Source organism: Callorhinus ursinus, unplaced genomic scaffold (assembly GCF_003265705.2).
Source record: "Callorhinus ursinus isolate GAN/ISIS: 27379988/994484 unplaced genomic scaffold, GSC_fseal_2.0 scaffold4, whole genome shotgun sequence".
NCBI lineage: Eukaryota > Metazoa > Chordata > Mammalia > Carnivora > Otariidae > Callorhinus > Callorhinus ursinus.
The window spans coordinates 2,158,557-2,177,240 of record NW_027397066.1 but is presented as its reverse complement, the minus strand read 5'-3'; the positions used below and the strand labels follow the sequence as shown (position 1 = coordinate 2,177,240).

The 18,684-nt window shown below is 50.4% G+C and overlaps 1 protein-coding gene across 4 annotated transcripts in view; it reads right to left on the bottom strand.

The window, feature by feature from the left end:
• The window catches only part of HTT (huntingtin), a 133,570-nt gene that overhangs the window by 49,652 nt on the left and 65,234 nt on the right, over positions 1 to 18,684 (bottom strand). For all 4 annotated transcript variants that reach the window (XR_012377823.1, XM_025887106.2, XM_073891348.1 and 1 more), the window contains 10 exons: positions 16,180 to 16,306; positions 14,818 to 14,945; positions 11,625 to 11,735; positions 7,864 to 7,941; positions 7,166 to 7,389; positions 5,928 to 6,006; positions 5,641 to 5,802; positions 3,555 to 3,610; positions 2,156 to 2,304; positions 418 to 554 (listed from right to left, as the gene is read on the bottom strand). Coding sequence is in view for 3 of the 4 variants with exons in the window: in XM_025887106.2 (XP_025742891.1) it covers positions 418 to 554; positions 2,156 to 2,304; positions 3,555 to 3,610; positions 5,641 to 5,802; positions 5,928 to 6,006; positions 7,166 to 7,389; positions 7,864 to 7,941; positions 11,625 to 11,735; positions 14,818 to 14,945; positions 16,180 to 16,306 (1,251 nt within the window). In the remaining variant the exon portion in view is untranslated. The remainder of the gene's footprint in view (positions 1 to 417; positions 555 to 2,155; positions 2,305 to 3,554; positions 3,611 to 5,640; positions 5,803 to 5,927; positions 6,007 to 7,165; positions 7,390 to 7,863; positions 7,942 to 11,624; positions 11,736 to 14,817; positions 14,946 to 16,179; positions 16,307 to 18,684) is intronic.

The following is an 18,684-nucleotide window of genomic DNA, read 5'->3' as shown; positions in this document are numbered from 1 at the left end:
CTTGATCCCAGGATCCCGAGATCACGACCTGAGCTGAAGTCAGACGCTTTGCCGACTAAGCCACCCAGGTGCCCCTCAGATGTGAGATTTTTAAAATCATCTTTTAGAATTCTATCATTTTGATCAATGTCAATTAACTGATTTTTGGTAATTTTGGAGAAGAGGGTCTCCAACTTATTTACTTCCTTGAATGACCTTGTGACTGTCAGTCAGGTGGCAGGTGACCTCCCCATGTGGCTGTACAGCTTTAAAGACCAAACCTCGGCAAGCCTATCCCTCCCGGGCATCTCTCCAGACTGAGAGCCGGGGGCAGCACAAAGGATCACCCGCTAAGTAGTGGACTGTGGGCCACAGGGCATTTCCTCCTGCCCCTGCAGAGACAATGGAGTGCCAGGGACCACCCCACGCCTCCCTTACCTGATGATACTGGATGAGTCTCAGCAGCATCGACACCACCACCTCTTTTTGGGTTTCAAGCTCTTTTCCTGCGTCGGCTTTATTTGTTCCTCTCAGTACAAAGAGGTCATGGACTATTGGCTGCAGAGCTGGTATGGCTGTGGTGTAAAAAGGCAGGCTCAGAAGGCATCACAAACCGTTATACTGCAGACAGAGCTTAACACCTCCAAAACACGTCCAAAAAATAAGAAAACCCTAATCCGTGCACAGCTTATGATAAGGGATAAATTCAGGTTATCAGTGAGTGCTACAAATTATCAGTATGCCATCATGGAGGCCACAGGTCTTCCTCAGACACTTACTGATCATTTTGTGAAATCTTAAAAAAACGAAAACAAAAACTAGGGTGTTGTGATGTAACATCATTTCTGACAAAAGAGACACAAATCCAAAAGCCAAATTCAAACTAAAATCTTCCGACTAACTAAAGTAGCAACATCCTATTCTAATGCATACTCCACTTAAAGATTTACCTGAAAAGATGACAGTGTTCTTCAACAGAAAACATGTAAAGTATTAGATTTCTATGCCATTTTAAGTAGTAACTCACTCTCGTTAGATAAAGCCGTTCCCCCAAGTCTTGTCTTTATCCAAAACAGCAGTCAAACGAGGTTCCTCAGTCTACCGCCACCGCTGGGACAAACTGTCTAAGAAACTTCTCTCACTGGGAAGGGTGTGGCCCAATCATGTCCCTGATGTCACCGCAAGGCACTGTCTGCTTAGTGCCACACACACACAGCATACTTGCTGAATGTTCTACAGGTGACCAAGTTTTCCACAGAAAGTACGAGGGTTTGGCTGCCCATTGATTTTCTACCCAAAGACCCTCTAATCTAGGGGGTTTTCGTCATCCCTTTATCTGACATTTGCACCAGGGACCCCAAATTCCATATGCGTGTACAAGTGTGAACTTTTGCTATGGTGTGAATCTTAGCCCCTGTGAGGCCATGGCAAAGGTGACTCCAGAGACCATGAGAATCAGATGGCGCTGAGCGTCTACCCCTCAACACGTTACCTGCTTTACCACAACCACATGGGAGAGAGAACATTGCACACCATAGCGCCCTCCTCTGGGGTCTGCAAAGGTCTTGGGATGTACCCTCACCAAGGTTCAAAAAGGCTACTGATTCCTGACAACAGAGCCAGAAAGGAGTCAAGGGAAAATGCTGAAGATTTACAGTTTATTCTGCAAACCACAACCTCCTTGTGCAGGTGAGAGGAGGCTGCTTGAGGGCAGACCACTGTCTGTGCTCCTCAGTTAAGTCTCTACAAAGAACCAGGCAGCACAGAAGGTCCTGAACCGAGGCCAGGCCACTCCTTCCCGGGGCAGTGCACAATACACCAAGTGTCCTTACAGAAGGTGGAGTTTTCAGTTTCTTGTGTTTCACGTAATTAGACTAGAGTGTTTATGTCAGACTCTCTCTGTACCTCAGATCACCTTACCCCTTGTACCTTAGGAGACTGTAAGCTCCTGAGAGTAAAGGGGGGGGGCTCTCTTCCTTTTGTGACCTCTCTAAGCCATGCGCACATGCGCGCACGCACGCACACTCGCACACATGCATGCTCGCACACGCACGTACACACACAGAGCCACAAAGCACAGAGCAGCCGAGGGCACAGGTGGAAGTTGGTGTAGTGAAGACCAACACTGTCCAGCACATCATTACTGACGACCACAGGGAAAGGTTTGTCCTGTTACCATGTGTCACAGCCTTCCTCCCACTGGCCATGATGCCATCACAGAGCTGAATGATTTTAGGAATTCCAATGATCTGTTTTGAATGATAGCGTTCGTAAGATAGCAATACCAGGAAGAAAAAGATGTTTGGAATAATTGCCTCTGATTCCCTAGAAACAAAAACATCCATTTAGATACTTCCTTTTAAAATTAAGATACATCATCAATATAAACAACATGAAATTACTAATGATTCCGAACGGAGAGCAAAAGAGAGAGGGACAGAGCAAGGGGGCGGGGGGCAAGTGGGGAGAGTGAGGGGAGGGAATGAGGGGAGAAAGGGGTGCAGGGGGAGGGCTGAGGGAGAGCCCCCGGAAAGCACCCAATGGCACTGGACGCCCCAAGGCACAGTCTTCTTAGTTCTCCTCCTGCCCCTTCTCTCTTCAGTTGAAGGAACTGAGACTCAGAGGATGAAAAAGTAACTTGTCTCAGATCACACAGGAAATATCACCCAATTAGAGCAAGAAGTCCAGGGTCTCTAGACCCAAGAGACACTGAGAACACATCCTTCTTCACCGTGTTTCCCTACTTACTAAGGACAGCTGACCCCCAACAACATGGGCTTGAGCTGCGCGGGTCCACTTATACACAGGATTTTTTTTTTAATAAATACAATTCTATACTATACACATATACTATCTTCCTCATAGTTTTCTTAACATTTTCTTTTTTTCTGGCTCACATATTTTGAGAATACACACAATACGTATAACATATAGAATATGAGTTAATCGAGTGTTGACGTTATCCGTAAGGCTTTTGGTCAACAGCAGACTCTTGGCGGTTAGCTTTTTGGGGAGGCACAAGTTAAATGCAGATTTCTGAGTATGCGGGGGTCAGCACCCCTGACCCGTGTTGTTCAAGGGCCCACTGCAGCTCAGACACTGAAGAGATCTCATTTTCAGTAACCACACTTAAACACCTGTCTCTGGCACAGGAGAGAGTATTCAGGCCTTAGTGTCCAGCAGGGAGCTGCAGTCCCTCTCAGGAAAGCACACAGTAACCACCTTTACTGCAGACAGCCACACCTAAAACATGTTTTCTCTAAAAAGCTCAAAAAACAATCAGCATTCCAGCAGAAGAGACTGCATTTAGCAGTCTGTTATCATAATTAAATGCTCTGAAATGTGAAAACTGACACATCTAATTCCAGATGCAGAACTATTTCTAAATGAGTCGAGACACATCAATTTTTAAGAGAAATAAAAACACACAGCGTGTTAATCAGAGTTCCACTTAAAAAAATATCTAGCAAAAATACGTTAACAATCCTTTAAAGTAAATGTTCATCTTAATAATCTAAAATCCCATGTCAGTCCATAATAAGGACAAAAAATCTAAAAGAACAAAATGCCATTACCTGAACTGGCCTACTTCAATGTATTCAAACTGCTTCAGCACAAATCCAATAAACACCTACAAGCAGGAAAATAAAATTTTCACATCAGTAATTAAAACATGCAAACTAGGTGACTTTTCTCCCTACTTATTTGTGTCAATTTTAACAAGTTCCTGGCAGTAAACTTGTGTGTATACAAGAACTCAGACGTATTCTGTCAGACTAGATAATCCAGGACGCTTTACGGAACAGTCGGTGGGAGGTCCGGAAGAAGAGATTGCGCACTCCAGGAGACACCCGAGCAGTCCCGCAAAGACACGCCTGGGGGCCAGCTCGCCCCGGCTCACACCCCGAGCGGCACGGATGCCCCGACACTGGCTTGTAAGAAGATGCCCACATCGGCCCACCCTCTCCTCCCACAACCCAGCGTTCAAAGGGGCTGATGCAGGGGGCTGCTGTCTGACAAGGAAGGCAACCCTGAGGGCACAGGCAGCACTGCAGGACTGGCTTTGAGCCAGTTTGCGTCCAGCTCTGTTCCAAGCACCTGCACTCTCCCAACCTCGAGCCTGGAACTTACATACCGCTGTTTGCTCCCAGCCTGCAGGCATGACACAGACACAGAGCAGGTGCTCCACAGATCATGATGGGAACTGAATTAAATGGTCCGCCTGTTCTCATTTCCTACAGTCATCGTACTGAAACCCTCAGGACTGGGGAGAAAGGGCCCTGAGCTATACGAGCAAATCTGAACAAATGTGAGGCTAGAGCACTCACGGCAAGAAAAGGCCAGCAGCACCACAGAAGAGGTGGCTGGGAGGCAGCTTTGCTGGAGCTCTGAGGCAGGCCCCTCTCCACGTGCATGTGTCAGGTGATTTTTAGTAAGACAGAAGGAAGCAACAAAAATTACACCATCTCTGAGAAGAGAGTCTATGTAGAAAGACTGAAGAGAGAATGGCGATCACACTGAAGGCAGCCCAGAAAGAGAGCAGCCTCTCCCTTCCGCAGGAGAACATCGAGCTCTGCCTGGGAGGAGTCACGACTGGACGCTGAGGAGACAGTGGGCCGGTGGCTCTGTGCCCCCAGAGCGGCCCTCGAGGTGGGCCCTGACTTCCGCCTAAAAAGCCCCCAGGGCGCCCTTATTCCTAACCTCCCAGTCAGCATGCACCTGTCTCCCTCTGGGCCACCACCGCCCGAGGCTTCAGACGAGACCTCTCCTGCCCAAGACCCCTGTGTCAGGAAAGGCCATGCTGTCCCTAACCGTCCCTCAGCGGGCATCTGCCCCAAGGAAGGGAGCGGCCCTCTTGGATGATGTTCTTCTGATAGTTTGGCAAAAGGAGGAGGAGTGCAAATGTCAGCCACCGTGAAGCCCAGTCCTTCACGCCCCCCTTCATCAGAAGACGGCCCCCCAATACCACCTGTGGGGAGATAAGCCTCCTGAAGGTGTTTCCTCATTTCTCTGAGCAACAGACCTTTCCAGGTGAGTGTTGGTGCTGACAGGATCTACCGACACACCGATGTCTATGAAACACTTCCCACCTCACTTGGGAAAGAAGCCCAAGGTCACGGCCCAGCAATGACAGTCACACTTTCATGACCTACAGGCGACTTTATGTGTGGTGAATGCAGCCGGCGTCCCGAGGGGCTAGGATTCCAGAAGTGCTTCCCCGCAGCTGAGTCCCGCCTGGCCAGGGCGTGTCAACACCGAGCTGGTCAGACGGGCACCGGGAGGGCCTCTCGGGGCACAGCACCAGCTACTGCTCCCTTAGACCATGTTCTTCTTTACAGACATGCCCGGACGTCAGCTTGTTTGAAACCAGATGTCATAACTGATAATGTGTTCAAAAGAAGTCTCTGCATTTTGCAAAAATGTCCCCCCGAACAGTAAGGCTTAGTTGTATCTAAAATTTAAATGCACTTATCTTGGGGTGGGGAGGGTGAGTGGACAGAAAGCCCTGACCCTCGAGTAAAGGCCACCCCAGGCAGAGAGCCCCGAGCTGGGGAGGACGCAGTGGGCGGCACGTCTCCTGAAGGCAGACTGTGGGGTCTCACAGGCAACCAGTACCGACTTACCCACAGCTAGGGTAGACGGGGGCCGAAAACGACAAACCTGGTCCGAGTCCAGAAGACAGTAGTTGACCCGTAACTGCACCAGCTGCGCCAGCAAGTCCAGAACCTGCCTCTGCAGCCGCACGGACGTGGTGGTGGTGTACTGCTTCAAAGCTTTAATAACCAGAGGCTCGAACAAGCGGATGTGATTATGAATAGCATTCTACAGAGAAAAGGAAAAGAACAAATCCGTGAGTTAGTCTTCAACTGAACACCTCAGGCCGCCGACCTGGGAGGTGCCGAGCTCCGTCCTCCCTTCTAGCACGACACCTGCCGTCTCTCGCTCACCTTATCTGCGCGGTTCTTTGTGGCGCTCGTGAGGTTGGTCTTCAGCTGGGTAGACACCTTCTGAAGCACGTCAAACCACCTGCCGGATGGAGAAAAGGGAGCCAAGAGTGGCCTTAAATCCTCTCCTGCGTCCCCAGTCGCACTCGGAGTCAGGGGGCCTGGGGGGCTACGCACGCAGCGGCACCTGCTCCTCTCCACCACAGACGGCCGGGCTGCGTCGAGCCCGCAGCGGCAACCGCCCCGGGCCTCGTCTGGGTGGCAGGCGCTCAGAGAGAGTGCGCCTGGCACGGGAAACCCACCACCACCCAGCCAAGGCCACGCTGAGGCCAGAAAGGGGATGCCCATGAAGATCTCACTTGGTTTTCTTAGGAAAAAATTCTTCAAAGATTCACACCAATTATAAGGTAAACGAAGTTAGATGACAGTTGACACACACACACGCACACATGCTCCCTTAGTTTTTTATTTATACCCCATATTATTAAATGAAGTATTTGAAGACATTTATTCCTGAGAACCGGATACACAGTGAGTATGCCACCCACATAAAGCCTGCAACACGGGCATTTTCCTTAGCTTCTGACTCTAGTATGTTAACTGCAGCTCTTTTATCACTACCTACATAAAAGGAAAACAAGGAATTCTCTTGTTACTACACCGAGTAGCAGCTCAAATATCTAATAACTATGGGCATTTAAGCAAAAACTACTATATTCCAGGCATCAAAAACACAATCATAAATGTAAATGAGGACTTAGAGCCACAAGGTGATGAAAGGCGAAGTGCTGTTATAGGAGACTCTTCCATGCCTTGCACACACCTTCGGGTGCCCTCACCACTGTACCACGTAGAAGCTGCGCTTTCACCCGAGTGCAGACCTGAGAGGTGCCCACCCCCACCCGGCGCCTGTGGTCAGCAGGCCCCAGCACGTTCCGCACCGCAGCCCCGGCGGCCCCCACAGCCCGGCTGCCTCCCCACGCCTGCCCAGCCCCCGAGCCTGCACGATCCCCCACACGCCACCTTACTCACTGGATCACACACTTTGAAGGCAGGGCCATGCCTCCAGCATGTTGGTAACATACTTTCCAAAGTTCTTTGGATACAGTAGAGTATGAGAAGACTGTGGCTCATTTTTTTTTTTTTTTTACTTTTTACAAACTTCACCGCTCTCTCTGTCATGGGTCTACCGAAGATGCGCCCCTGACACGACCACCCGGGCAGGACAGCTGGAAGGTTACCCTGAAGTGTCGTGGTCCTGCTCCGCCTGCACCATGTTCCTCAGGCTGGCGTCGGCTAAGGCCTGGGTGAAGTGGGTGTACGGAGCCATGAAGCAGTAGTGGTACAAGCCCGGCCTCACACTGGAGGAGCCCAGACGCTGTGCTCGGCCTTGAGACTTGCTGGGGTTGGAGGATAAGCCATCGAACTGGGAGGCCAAGTTTGTCCCAAAGAGCGTCTTCAACAGCTAGAGTGAGAGAACTGAAGCCGTCAGCATCTGACGTGACACAGCGTGAGCACACAGAGCAACTCCCAGGCAGAGTCACGCTAGCAAAGATTCAGACTGAGACCCTTGCTGGGGATCGCCATCAACACCGTGCGAGACAGCTGCAGTGAAGGGCAAAGTAAGTTTTAAAGAAGACCCCCGAGCCTCGCCTCTGCCGTGATTCTCCACGAGACTGAGTGTTCCCAACAGAACCCTGGAGGGACACTAAGACGGCGGGTCTTGGCCAGAGCCCAGCTGCCCTCTCCAGTGATGGGCCCCCTCCTCTTGCAGGGGAGTGGAAGAGGGACCCCTCTGCCTAAGAACGGAGTGAGCCAACGCGTGATGCAGGGGCTGCCCGACACGCCACCAGCACCGCCTCCTCCGTGAGCGGTCGCATCACGCCCTCCTGCCCCGAGCTGGGGCTTGAAAGGACAAGACAGGAAACGACTCTCTTACCTGCTGAACGCAAACGGTTGCCATCACCGGTTCTCGGCTGAAACAGGATTTCAGATACCCTAGGATCTCCTCGACACACTGCAGAAGAATAAGCAGTAAGACATTGAAGTAAGTGACTGACAGGTGGCTTCCTACGGCTGTGAGCCCTGCACAGACATTGAAGACCTGAGGTAGCTTCTGCGTAACTCCTGAGTGTCAGTCAAATCTGGAGGAAGCTTGCGGTCTATCGCTGTGAACAAAGTCAGCAGAAACCACAGATGGTCAAGTAGCTCCCTGCAGCCTCCCTATCATGTGTTGCCATCACTCGCTGGCTCGCTCGCCTGCTCAGGAAAAAACTGTTCACCAAGTACCTACTCTCCCTGTGCTCCAGGCAGGAATTCAGAGAGTACAGAAGAGCCAGAAGCCCGGCAGACGTCCAGCTGAACATAAGGCCCATGCATTGTGTGATTTACTACAAAATGCCCCACAGGTGTCTTACAGCAATCTGCAAAAATGCCCAAAATGACGGCCTTCACGTGACCGCTCTCACAAACTACTTTTACCATCCTAAAAAATGAGATAAGGGCACGCGATGTCTTCTTGGGGCATTGAGAAGGACGAAGACATGAACTCTCAGGATGCTGCCAGGCCAGGCACTCAGCACCAACGGCCCGCCTCAGTGCCTACACGGTCACCAGCCGCTGCTTCCAGCAGCGGAGCTGGAATTCACACCAACCAGACTGCCTCTCAATTTCCTTGTGTGGGACAGCTTCCTGCACTAAAAAACAACAGACTTTTGTTGGTTTCAAATACAAGGACCATGTATTTTTAATATTCTGATTTACTCAAATTAGACTCTGAGCATTCAAGGTTGTATTCTACAGGGCTGAATTTGTTACACGTTGCTTTTGGGTTGTACAGCCCACAGCTGGTATCTAATAAATGTTAACTGGAGGAATTACAACTAGAGCTTCCAGGGCACGATCTGTCTAGCAAAGGACGAGATCTCCTAACAAACATGCATGGAGGACTTGGTGGCACCAAACACAGCAAGAGGCACTGAAAACTGACAAGGAAGGAGGCCGTGGCGGCCTCAAAGAGCACGAGGAGCACCAGGAGTGCGTCCCAACACAGGCACCAACATGCGGTGGAATACAGACTCCCACTTCTGGCAAAACAGGGCATGGGGCCCATTTATACCTTCCACCCAAACCACCAAAAGGAGCACAGGCACTGTGTGCAGTCGCAGTGACAAGACGCCAAATGGCAGGGACTGAAGGACAGTAACCCCTGAGGGGCAGGGACAAACGCAGCAAGCCCCACACTGCACTGGGGTCCACTGCCCTCGGAGACTTTCCAGGTCAAGGCACAAGGAAGAGAGGCACAGCGCAGCCTAGAGACCCCAAGTCAGGAGGAGCTGTCTCCACCCTGATCTTGCCACCTGGGTTCCTGGACACGCTTCCACCCAGCTGGGCAGTGTGTCCGCCAGGGGGGGTCCCAGGCCTGCCCACGCAGTGATCAGCCGAGGAGACCCCGCACACACAGCAAGTGTCCAAGCGCAAAGAAAATCCTGGGGGGCTTCTACCCTGCACTCTCATCGGAAAGACCAGGAGCGAAGATTCAGCAGTTAAGCAGAAGAGGCTCCCAGAGCACCGATAAGGGAAAGCCCAAACTGCAGCTGAAACAGGCCTTTGTCATCAAACAGCAAAACAGATCAACTCAGAACCGTAAAGACAAAGGCAAGAGGCTGTAACATCCAGTCAATCCTGCCCCGGATAAAGGATCTTCAGAGATGAAGTTACTGAACACACACCTTTAAAAAAGGAAGAAATGTAAGCATATCCCTGTTTTCAGGAATATCAAGACCCCTAATACCAAGCTTTATCAGACTGTGACTTCATTATTTACTTTCATATATTGGGATAAATGCACCAGTGGATAAATTCACTGGCTGCCACTGGAGAACAACTATTTCTGTGTATGTGGCAGTCAAAAAGAAAAAAGGAACCATGCTCCTGGTAAATGAAAAAAATACAAGAACAACAAACTACAAAGTCATCTGGATTCCAAGAAAAAGGAAAATTTTATTATTTTAAAAATTCCATGTAGATGGTTTTTATTTCAGAGTATCTAACATTCAAAGTTAAAATGGGTTATATTTCCCATGTTGCTACAACGTGTTACATGCACACAGACCGCAGGCCACAAGACCTGCTGGTAAAAGCGGGGAAAAGCGATGGGTTGCCAGGACTGATGGCCCTACGGGAGAGCGCCACTGCGCGCAGAGGCACAGCCTGGGCGGGGGGCCGGCCGGTCTCACCAGCAAGGCCGTACTAGGAAGAGCTCTGACCAGTTTCACTCTGAGGGACAACTGAGCGTCAGTTAGAACAGGACACTATGTAGCCAGTAAAAAACAAGTGCACGCACTAAACAGACCTGAAAAGAAGCAGAATACCGCAAGTAATCATGAAAACTAGGCGCGCTTTCATGTACCAAGAGAAAGATTTAGAAAAATAAAAACAAACGAACTTCACAAACCACTGTACTTCCCTCGACAGAGATACTTGTTTAAAGGGGGAGCCACCTGCAGCTCCTCTGCGGCCCATCAGAAAGTACGACGCCCAGGAGCCAGCAGGTGGACACACGTGGCCAAGGCCTTGGGGTGTGGACACATGAGACGGTGCTCACCACACAATTCCTTGAACTCTCGTGTGTCTGAGCTCCTCCTTGTACGATGATGGGGAGGGCAACGGGGCTTCTACCCCAGCTCTGCTGCTTCCCGTGGCACCAAAGGAGCCGGCCATGCACCCTCACCACGTCTGTTGTCACCCTTTCTGCTCACGAAGGTCAAATAAGAAAACAAAAATAGAGCTATGCTATGACCCAGCAATTGCACTCCTCGGTATTTACCCCAAAGACACAGATGTAGTGAAAAGAAGGGCCACATGCACCCCAATGTTCATAGCAGCAATGTCCGCAACAGCCAAACTGTGGAAAGAGCTGAGATGCCCTTCAACAGGCGAATGGATAAAGAAGATGTGGTCCATATACACAATGGAATATTACTCAGCCATCAGAAAGGATGAATACCCAACTCTTACATCAACTTGGATGGGACTGGAGGGGATTATGCTAAGTGAAATAAGTCAAGCAGAGAAAGTCAGTTATCATATGGTTTCACTTATTTGTGGAACATAAGGAATAGCAGGGAGGACATTAGATGGAAGGGAAAAATGAAGGGGGGGAATCGGAGGGAGAGATGGACCATGAGAGACGATGGACTCTGAGAAACAAACAGGGTTCTAGAGGGGAGGGGGGTGGGGGGATGGGAGAGCCCAGAGATGGGTATTAAGGAGGGCACGTACTGCATGGAGCACTGGGTGTTATACACAAACAATGAATCATGGAACACTACATCAAAAAACTAATAACGTACTGTATGGTGATTAACATAACATAATAAAATTAAATTAAAAAAAGAAAAAAGAAAACAAAGGGACTGTCACCACAATTTAAACCCACCCACTCATATTGTAGAATAAACTGGATCTAAGCTAATATACAGAAAAAAAAACTGAAAAGAGGAGAGAGGCAGAACACCCCCAATCTGAGGCTAAGACAAGCATGAGAGTCAGGTGCTGTGATGTGGCAGCAGGGGTCGGGGGGACATGCAGAAGTTTCTCAAGCTGCTACCACCTTCTGAACGTGCCCGGATGATGGGGTTGCAGCCCTACAGGCGCTGGTGCCGGCTATAGCTCAATGACAAGAAATGAAACACATACCTTCCCGATGTCCTGCAGCGTCGCCAGCTCTAGGATCTGAGAGAGAACATCCAAGGCAGAGCGCAGAAAGCCCCCAAACTTTTCAGTGCTGTTCTGAAGATCCAAGGTTACCTTGGAAAGGAAAAGAACACAGGATTACTTGCACTGTCCCATCCGTCATCTGCAACAAAGACATGCACTGTCTGTGTGATGAGAGGTGTCCCACTATGCAACCCTACACACGCACCATGTGGGCTGTTTGTTTCCTGTGAGCACTGGGAAAATGCTTTGGAAAGGAAACTACTCTTCCAGACAGCTTTATAAAACTGCCATCTTTCAGAAGCATCTTCTAACTTACATTGATACAACTGAAAGAAATAATTTCCGAGCTTCTATCATGAGGGAAAAAAATGTAAATTTCCATTACAACCAACATCTGATAAGCACCAAATCAAAAAATGTAAAACACACAACCTGTTCTACATACATTAGTTATCCCCAAAGAATCATCATCAAATCCAGAAACCGCCTTTCAGTCTGGCTACAGCAAAACATTAAATTCATGTTAAGAAGGATTAAATCAGGATTTTAATGGGCCCAGCTGATTTAAATTATGCAACTCCCCCATTTAACCGACTGAGAGAAGGGGTTAGGTCCAAAGACATAACATGAAAGAACAAGGGAGAGGGGGAGAGATCAACTATGAAAATAAAAACTGGCAAAAACCCTGCAAAATGCTGCAACAGAGAAAGGAATCTGCTCCGTGAAATCAAACGTGGCCACCTGTGACGAAAGAGAAAGTGCTTCCTGGGCCAAGGGAGAGGACGGCAGGCGAGACACACACGGAAGATGACCACCAGGCAGGCCCGAGTGCCGCGGCTACTCTGTGTTACCACCAGGGGCCGGGGGGCGGGCTTTCCAACAGGCTGAGGAAGGACGGGTGGGGCCACGTCCCACAGGGACGGGAGGGAAGGGGCTCACCTCCAGCAGGCAGGGCAGGACAAGGGACAAGGGGCATGAGCACAGGAAGGCCTATCTTGAAGAGGAACAGAGGTCACAGGTGAGAACCAGGGCCACAGGGCGCGGAGGGAGCTAACCCCAGAGCTAGAGTGGAGGGCCGTGCACACGGCCACTCAGGAGGAGAAATGAAGGAGATGGAGAGACGGTGTGACAGATCTCACATGTGCCAGGCACCCCAAACACGCCAGCCGGGCGGGCATCTGAAGTACTGGGGTCCACGGCGCACGGGGTACAGCGTGAAGCCCAGGATGTCCCAGAGGGGAAATGGTAAGAACAGAGCAGATGCTAGGAGCATCAACAGGGCCCCAGGACCCGAGACAGGAGTTGGGAATAGGCAGAAAAAAGTGTCTTCTCTGTGCAGGGTTTCCAACGTGCCCCCTGCTATTTGGGTGGGTGACATGAGAAACATAGGCTAAAAAGAGCCTCTGAATCTGCCGTAAAACATGGTTAAGATTCTTATGTTTCAAAATTATCAATATCCTTCAGAAAAGAGGCCAGATAAGGTTTATAAATGGTTTTCCAAAAAACTGAGAAATATCTATCAGTAACAAAAAATGACCATCTGGGGACATGTTTATCAAGAAATAAACAAGATCTATGTGAAAAGATCTTTAAAAATTCTTAAAATTCTTTAAATTTTATGTACATCTGAGACACATACAAGAAGATTTCAAGAGGGGCACCTGGGTGGCTCAGCCGTTAAGCGTCTGCCTTCGGTTCTGGTCATGACCCCAGGGTCCTGGGATCGAGCCCCACATCGGGCTCCCTGCTCCGCGGGAAGCCTGCTTCTCCCTCTCCCACTCCCCCTGCTTGTGTTCCTGCTCTTGTTAACTCTCTGTCAAATAAATAAAAGAATCTTTAAAAAAAATAATAATAATAAAAAAAAGATTTCAACACACAAAAACGCATCCCACACTCTGGAGAGGTGTATTTAACATCCAAGAAATCAGTTCTCTAGGAATTCATCTACAAATTTAACATGATCCCAGTGGAAATATTCTCAGGATCCTTTAGATTAGCTTATTCTCATGTCCACATGCAAAAATAAACGAATATCAGGAAAAAATTCTAAAGCAGAAAGGGGGAACCGACCACCTCAAAAATGTACCATGGAGGGGCACCTGGGTGGCTCAGTCGTTAAGCATCTGCCTTCAGCTCAGGTCACGGTCCCAGGGTCCTGGGATCAAGCCCCGCATCGGGCTCCCTGCTCAGCGGGAAGCCTGCTTCTCCCTCTCTCACTCCCCCTGCTTGTGTTCCCTCTCTCACTGTGTCTGTCAAATAAATAAATAAAATCTTCAAAAAAAAAAAAAATGTACCATGGAGCCACAGAATGGGCATGTGTGCTTCTAACAGATGAACAGATGGACAGACTAACGTCACCAAACAGTAAATGAAATACAGACCCATGAGAATTTAGCATCTGGTAGAGGTTGTATTTCAGATCAATTAGCGCAAGAAAAATGGCTTACTTGGGAAACAGTGCTAGGGGCAATTGGGCAGGTAGCTAACCAATGAAAAGCCCAAAGAGAAACCATGGGACTTTTTTCCTTAATCGTCTCAGCGTGAGAAAGCCCAGTGCAGAAGAGTCGACAGAACAGACTGCTCTCCCTCCGGAAACCTGTTTGTAAGGTCCGCCCTCGGGGGTGTCTGCACACTTGGCCAGTCGACAGTTCCCTACCCCACCAGCAGTGCTCCCCGTGCCTGGACTATGTGAACGAACCCCACGTTTTAGGCTGCACACCTGCATTCCTCTGTGAGCCCCGGGTTTTGCTTCGTGTCAGGCAGAGGAAGCCTCCGTGGCCGGAGGACAAGTGTGGGGGAGAGACCGCAGCAGGCCTGCACCTGGGCCCCTGCAGACCGTGCCTGTGTGTCCTTACCACATGGCGGTAAGGGTCCCAGCTCTGAGACTGCGCACGCACCGAGGCCCACGAGTCCGGCCAGCACATCTCTGACTGTGGGGGCGACCCAGGAAGCCCAGACACAGCACCAATAAACCACAGAGAGATCGCTGCTCTGGGTTTTGTATGATGAGAACTACCATAAACAAAGCTGAAAGACAACCTTGAAGAAACTATTGATTTGCATGTACTTATCTGTACGCCCATCTATGTATGTACACAAGCTATAAATCTTAAGAAAGACACCCACAATCTATTAGAAATCTGTGTGCATATTTTCACAAAAGGAGCCGTACCTTGTAGTTGGCGTGAGTAGCTTTCAGGACGTCATGCAATTTGAGGTACGAAGGCAGGTGACAGAAACTCCCCAGCGAAGAAGACTTATTTGCTGTAACAGGCCCTGGGGCATCAGATTGTCGAGAGGCTTTAAAACACACAAAATACACTTTGAGCTCAAAAGTACACACTTGCCAAGTTTAAGAGATCACTGGCAGTAACGGTTTTTAAAGGTATTCTAAAAGAATAAAATTGAAATTCTCCCTCTGACTTTTTAGTTAGAAGTAACAAGAAGTTGACTAATAAACATAAACAGAACCTGAGTATCTCCCCCAAAACCATAAAATAGGTGAGAAAGAAGAACAGTGTACTGCTATTGTCTGCCATGGTCTGGTTGCCCATCTGTGCATCAGAGCAGGGCGGGGGTGGCCTCCAGCCCCCACACAGAGTCCAGGAGCCCGAGGCTCCCAGCGGCACAGTGGGCTGAGCCTGGCCAGTGTGGCCCAGGGGCCCTGTACGCCAGCAACACGCTGAGAGAATGGAAAGGGCCAAGCACGAAATAAAACCATTCTCCTCAAATTTTAAAGACTTTTGACTTGGAGGCTTTTTAGTTTCTTTAAGCCACCAGGAAGACGATCAGGAACATACTGCTAAGTTACGTCTGTGAAGTTCAGAAGATTTCAAAGCCGGTAAAGCCTCCTGCAATGCTCCAGTCAGTCCTCAGAAACTAGCAATTTGCAAAGCCCTAACATCGAGTCTCGTGGGAGAGTCGCGACCGCCCGAGGTGCCGTGAGATGTGCCAAAGGGTCTGGTGGGGCACGACAGCACGGGTCGCCTCCCACCCTGCCTAGACCCTCCCGTGCCCACCCGTGGCAGCCGGGTCAGCAGAAGCCACAGGCTCCCACGCAAACCCTGGCCCCTCCCAGGTGTGGAAGCCCCTCCACGCATCTGAGTTTGTCAGGTTCCTCTCTCTCAGAAGACTGTTCCTCACATTAGCACTTCCGTCTTCTGTCTTCATGTGTCAGAACCAACTCCTTCAGCTGCTAGCTGTTCCCAGCCATCTACATGGCCTCCCTGACTGAAATCAGGGTCCTTTCCACCTCTCCTCTGCAGGGAGAAGCAGGGTGGGGAGGCCCACGGACTGCCATAGCCACGTACTAGCCAGGGACATGGAGTGACGCTCAAGACCGGAACAAGCTCTGCACACATTTAGGAATTAATATTTAGTACCTGAAACCACACCAGGGAAACTCTTTCTCTGGCTTCACTGCTGTGTACTTTATTTCCAAAAACTACGAAGCTATTATATTAACCTGGGCGTGAATGGGATCTGTGACCCGGAGGGCACCCCAGCCCCGCCCTTCCCTGCCGTCGCTTCATACCTGGACTGGCTTCGCTGCCCTTCTTGGGGCTCAAGGGCACAGAGGCCGGTTCTCCGGGTTCTTTCTCCTTTCCCTTTCGTCGGATGGGACTCAGAGAAGGAGGGTTTGTCAGAGACGGCAAGGCTGCCTACAACGAAACGAAGAGTCTGACGCGGAAACTGAAAATCACATACGTGCCTTCCCATCTCTTGAGCACAACATGCGCGATCATGGTTTCTTTGAGTCCTCGTTTACAGAACTCAGACACGGTCCGTGTATCTAGCGTAACCACACGGCCATCACACTGGCAGGTATTGACCTAGAACTTCCTGACGGGGGTGCTGTGAATGGCCAAGGACGCAAGGACGCTCAGGGAGTCGGGCGGGGCCCATCGCCCCCCGCAGCAAGCAACCAGGGCCCTCTGTGGGAGCCAGGAGAGGACAAACGGTATGAAGCAAATGAGGAAATGGGCTCAGAGCTGAAGTAACTTATTCAGCATCAAGGCTAATGAGCCACACAGCCAGGAGTCCACAGACCCACTACACAGGGCAGAGGACCCGCTGTGGGAGGGGCCAGCGTGGGGGCACGTGCTCGGCGGGCCCCAGCTCTGTTCCTCTCTCCAGTCTCAGAGAAGCGGATGGGGTGGGACAAAGGGCCGGCCTCAGGAGAGTGGACTGAAGGCAGCAGGGAAGGACAGAGAGGCCAGAACAGGGGCTGCTGCATCCGGAGCTCCTGCCAAGTGAGCAGAGCCAGACACAAGGGATCGCACGGTTCCTTCCCATGAAACGTCTGGGATGGGCAGGTCTGTAGAAACACCAAGGAGCGGGTGGCCGCCTGGAGCTGGGGGGCAGGGGAGGTTTGGGGGTGACACCTAAAGGGCACAGTGTTCCTTTCCAGGCTCTAAATGGATTGTGGTGATGGCCACGTGACTGTGAGCATATGAAAACCCATGGAATCCTACACTCCAAACAGGTGAGCTGCAGGGCACGGGAACCATGCCACAGTTGGAGGATGTGAACAACGCTGTCTGAAGCAGGAGGAGGGGAAGAGAGGCAGCTGGAAGGCTCCATCAGGCCACCAGTTTGCACCAGAACAGTGGCAGCAAACGCACAGAAGTGTGTGTGTATTCACTTACATGCATGTGTGGGCATACACGTACATGCATGTGTGCATGTGTGTATATGGGTTTTGCAAGATATTTAGTAGGGAAAACACAGGACTTGACAAGTAAAGGTGAGAAGCTGTGAGACCATCACACTCCTAGTTGACAAAGTACAAAGGGATGGGGACATGGCAGGCACAGGCAGGGGAGAGGCTGAGCAGCTCAGATTCACGCTGTGTCTGAGATCTGCGAGCCATCCAAGTAGGCGCATCACATGTCTCTGCACTGACGCACCAAAGACAGAGCTGGGGTCTCTGATGTGTGAATGCTGAAGACAAGCACAGACCGGCCCCGCCCCATACCTGAGCCACTGTCCACACATGGCCATTTAAATGTAATGACAAACAAAATTAGCAGCTCAGCACCTCAACTGCACTGGCCACGTTTCAAGTGCTCATTCGCCACATGTGGTCAGTGGCCACTGTCCCGGCTGGCATGGACACAGAATGTTCCCATTGCTGCAGAGTGGTATGGGATGGCACCGGCCCAGGAGTATCAGGAGAGAGGCCAACTTAGGTTGAAGCCTGCAGGCCCTCTGTGCTGGGCAGAGAGGAGAAACCAGGAAGTGCCTGGGAGCAGAGGGGTGAGAGAAGAGTAAGAGACAACCCAGAGGCCAGTGGGAGCGCCCGCATTAGGACTGGCGTGGCGGCACCGAGGGCGCGGAGGAGAAGTGAGACAGGACCCAAGAGGTCCCCACAAGACACAAAGACCAATCCTGGCGAAAGCGTGGCTCTGGACAGTGGCGGCCGAAGGCTGAGCAGCCAGGGGTTAAAGAATCGGTGGCTGGATCACCTCACACCAGTCAGAACGGCTAAAATTAACAAGTCAGGAAACAACAGCTGTTGGCGGGGATGCGGAGAAAGGGGAACCCTCCTACACTGTTGGTGGGAATGCAAGCTGGTGCAGCCACTCTGGAAAACAGTATGGAGGTTCCTCAAACAGTTGAAAATAGAGCTACCACACGATCCAGCAATTGCACTACTGGGTATTTACCCCAAAGGTACGGATGTAGGGATCCGAAGGGGTACGTGCACCCCGATGTTTATAGCAGCAATGTCCACAATAGACAAACTGTGGAAAGAGCCAAGATGTCCATCGACAGATGAATGGATAAAGAAGAGGTGGTATATATATACAATGGAATATTATGCAGCCATCAAAAGGAATGAGAGCTTGCCATTTCCAACGACGTGGATGGAACTGGAGGGTGTTATGCTGAGTGAAATAAGTCAATCAGAGAAAGACATGTATCACATGACCTCACTGATATAAGGAATTCTTAATCTCAGGAAACACACTGAGGGTTGCTGAAGTGGTGTGGGGGTGGGAGGGATGGGGTGGCTGGGTGATAACACTGGGGAGGG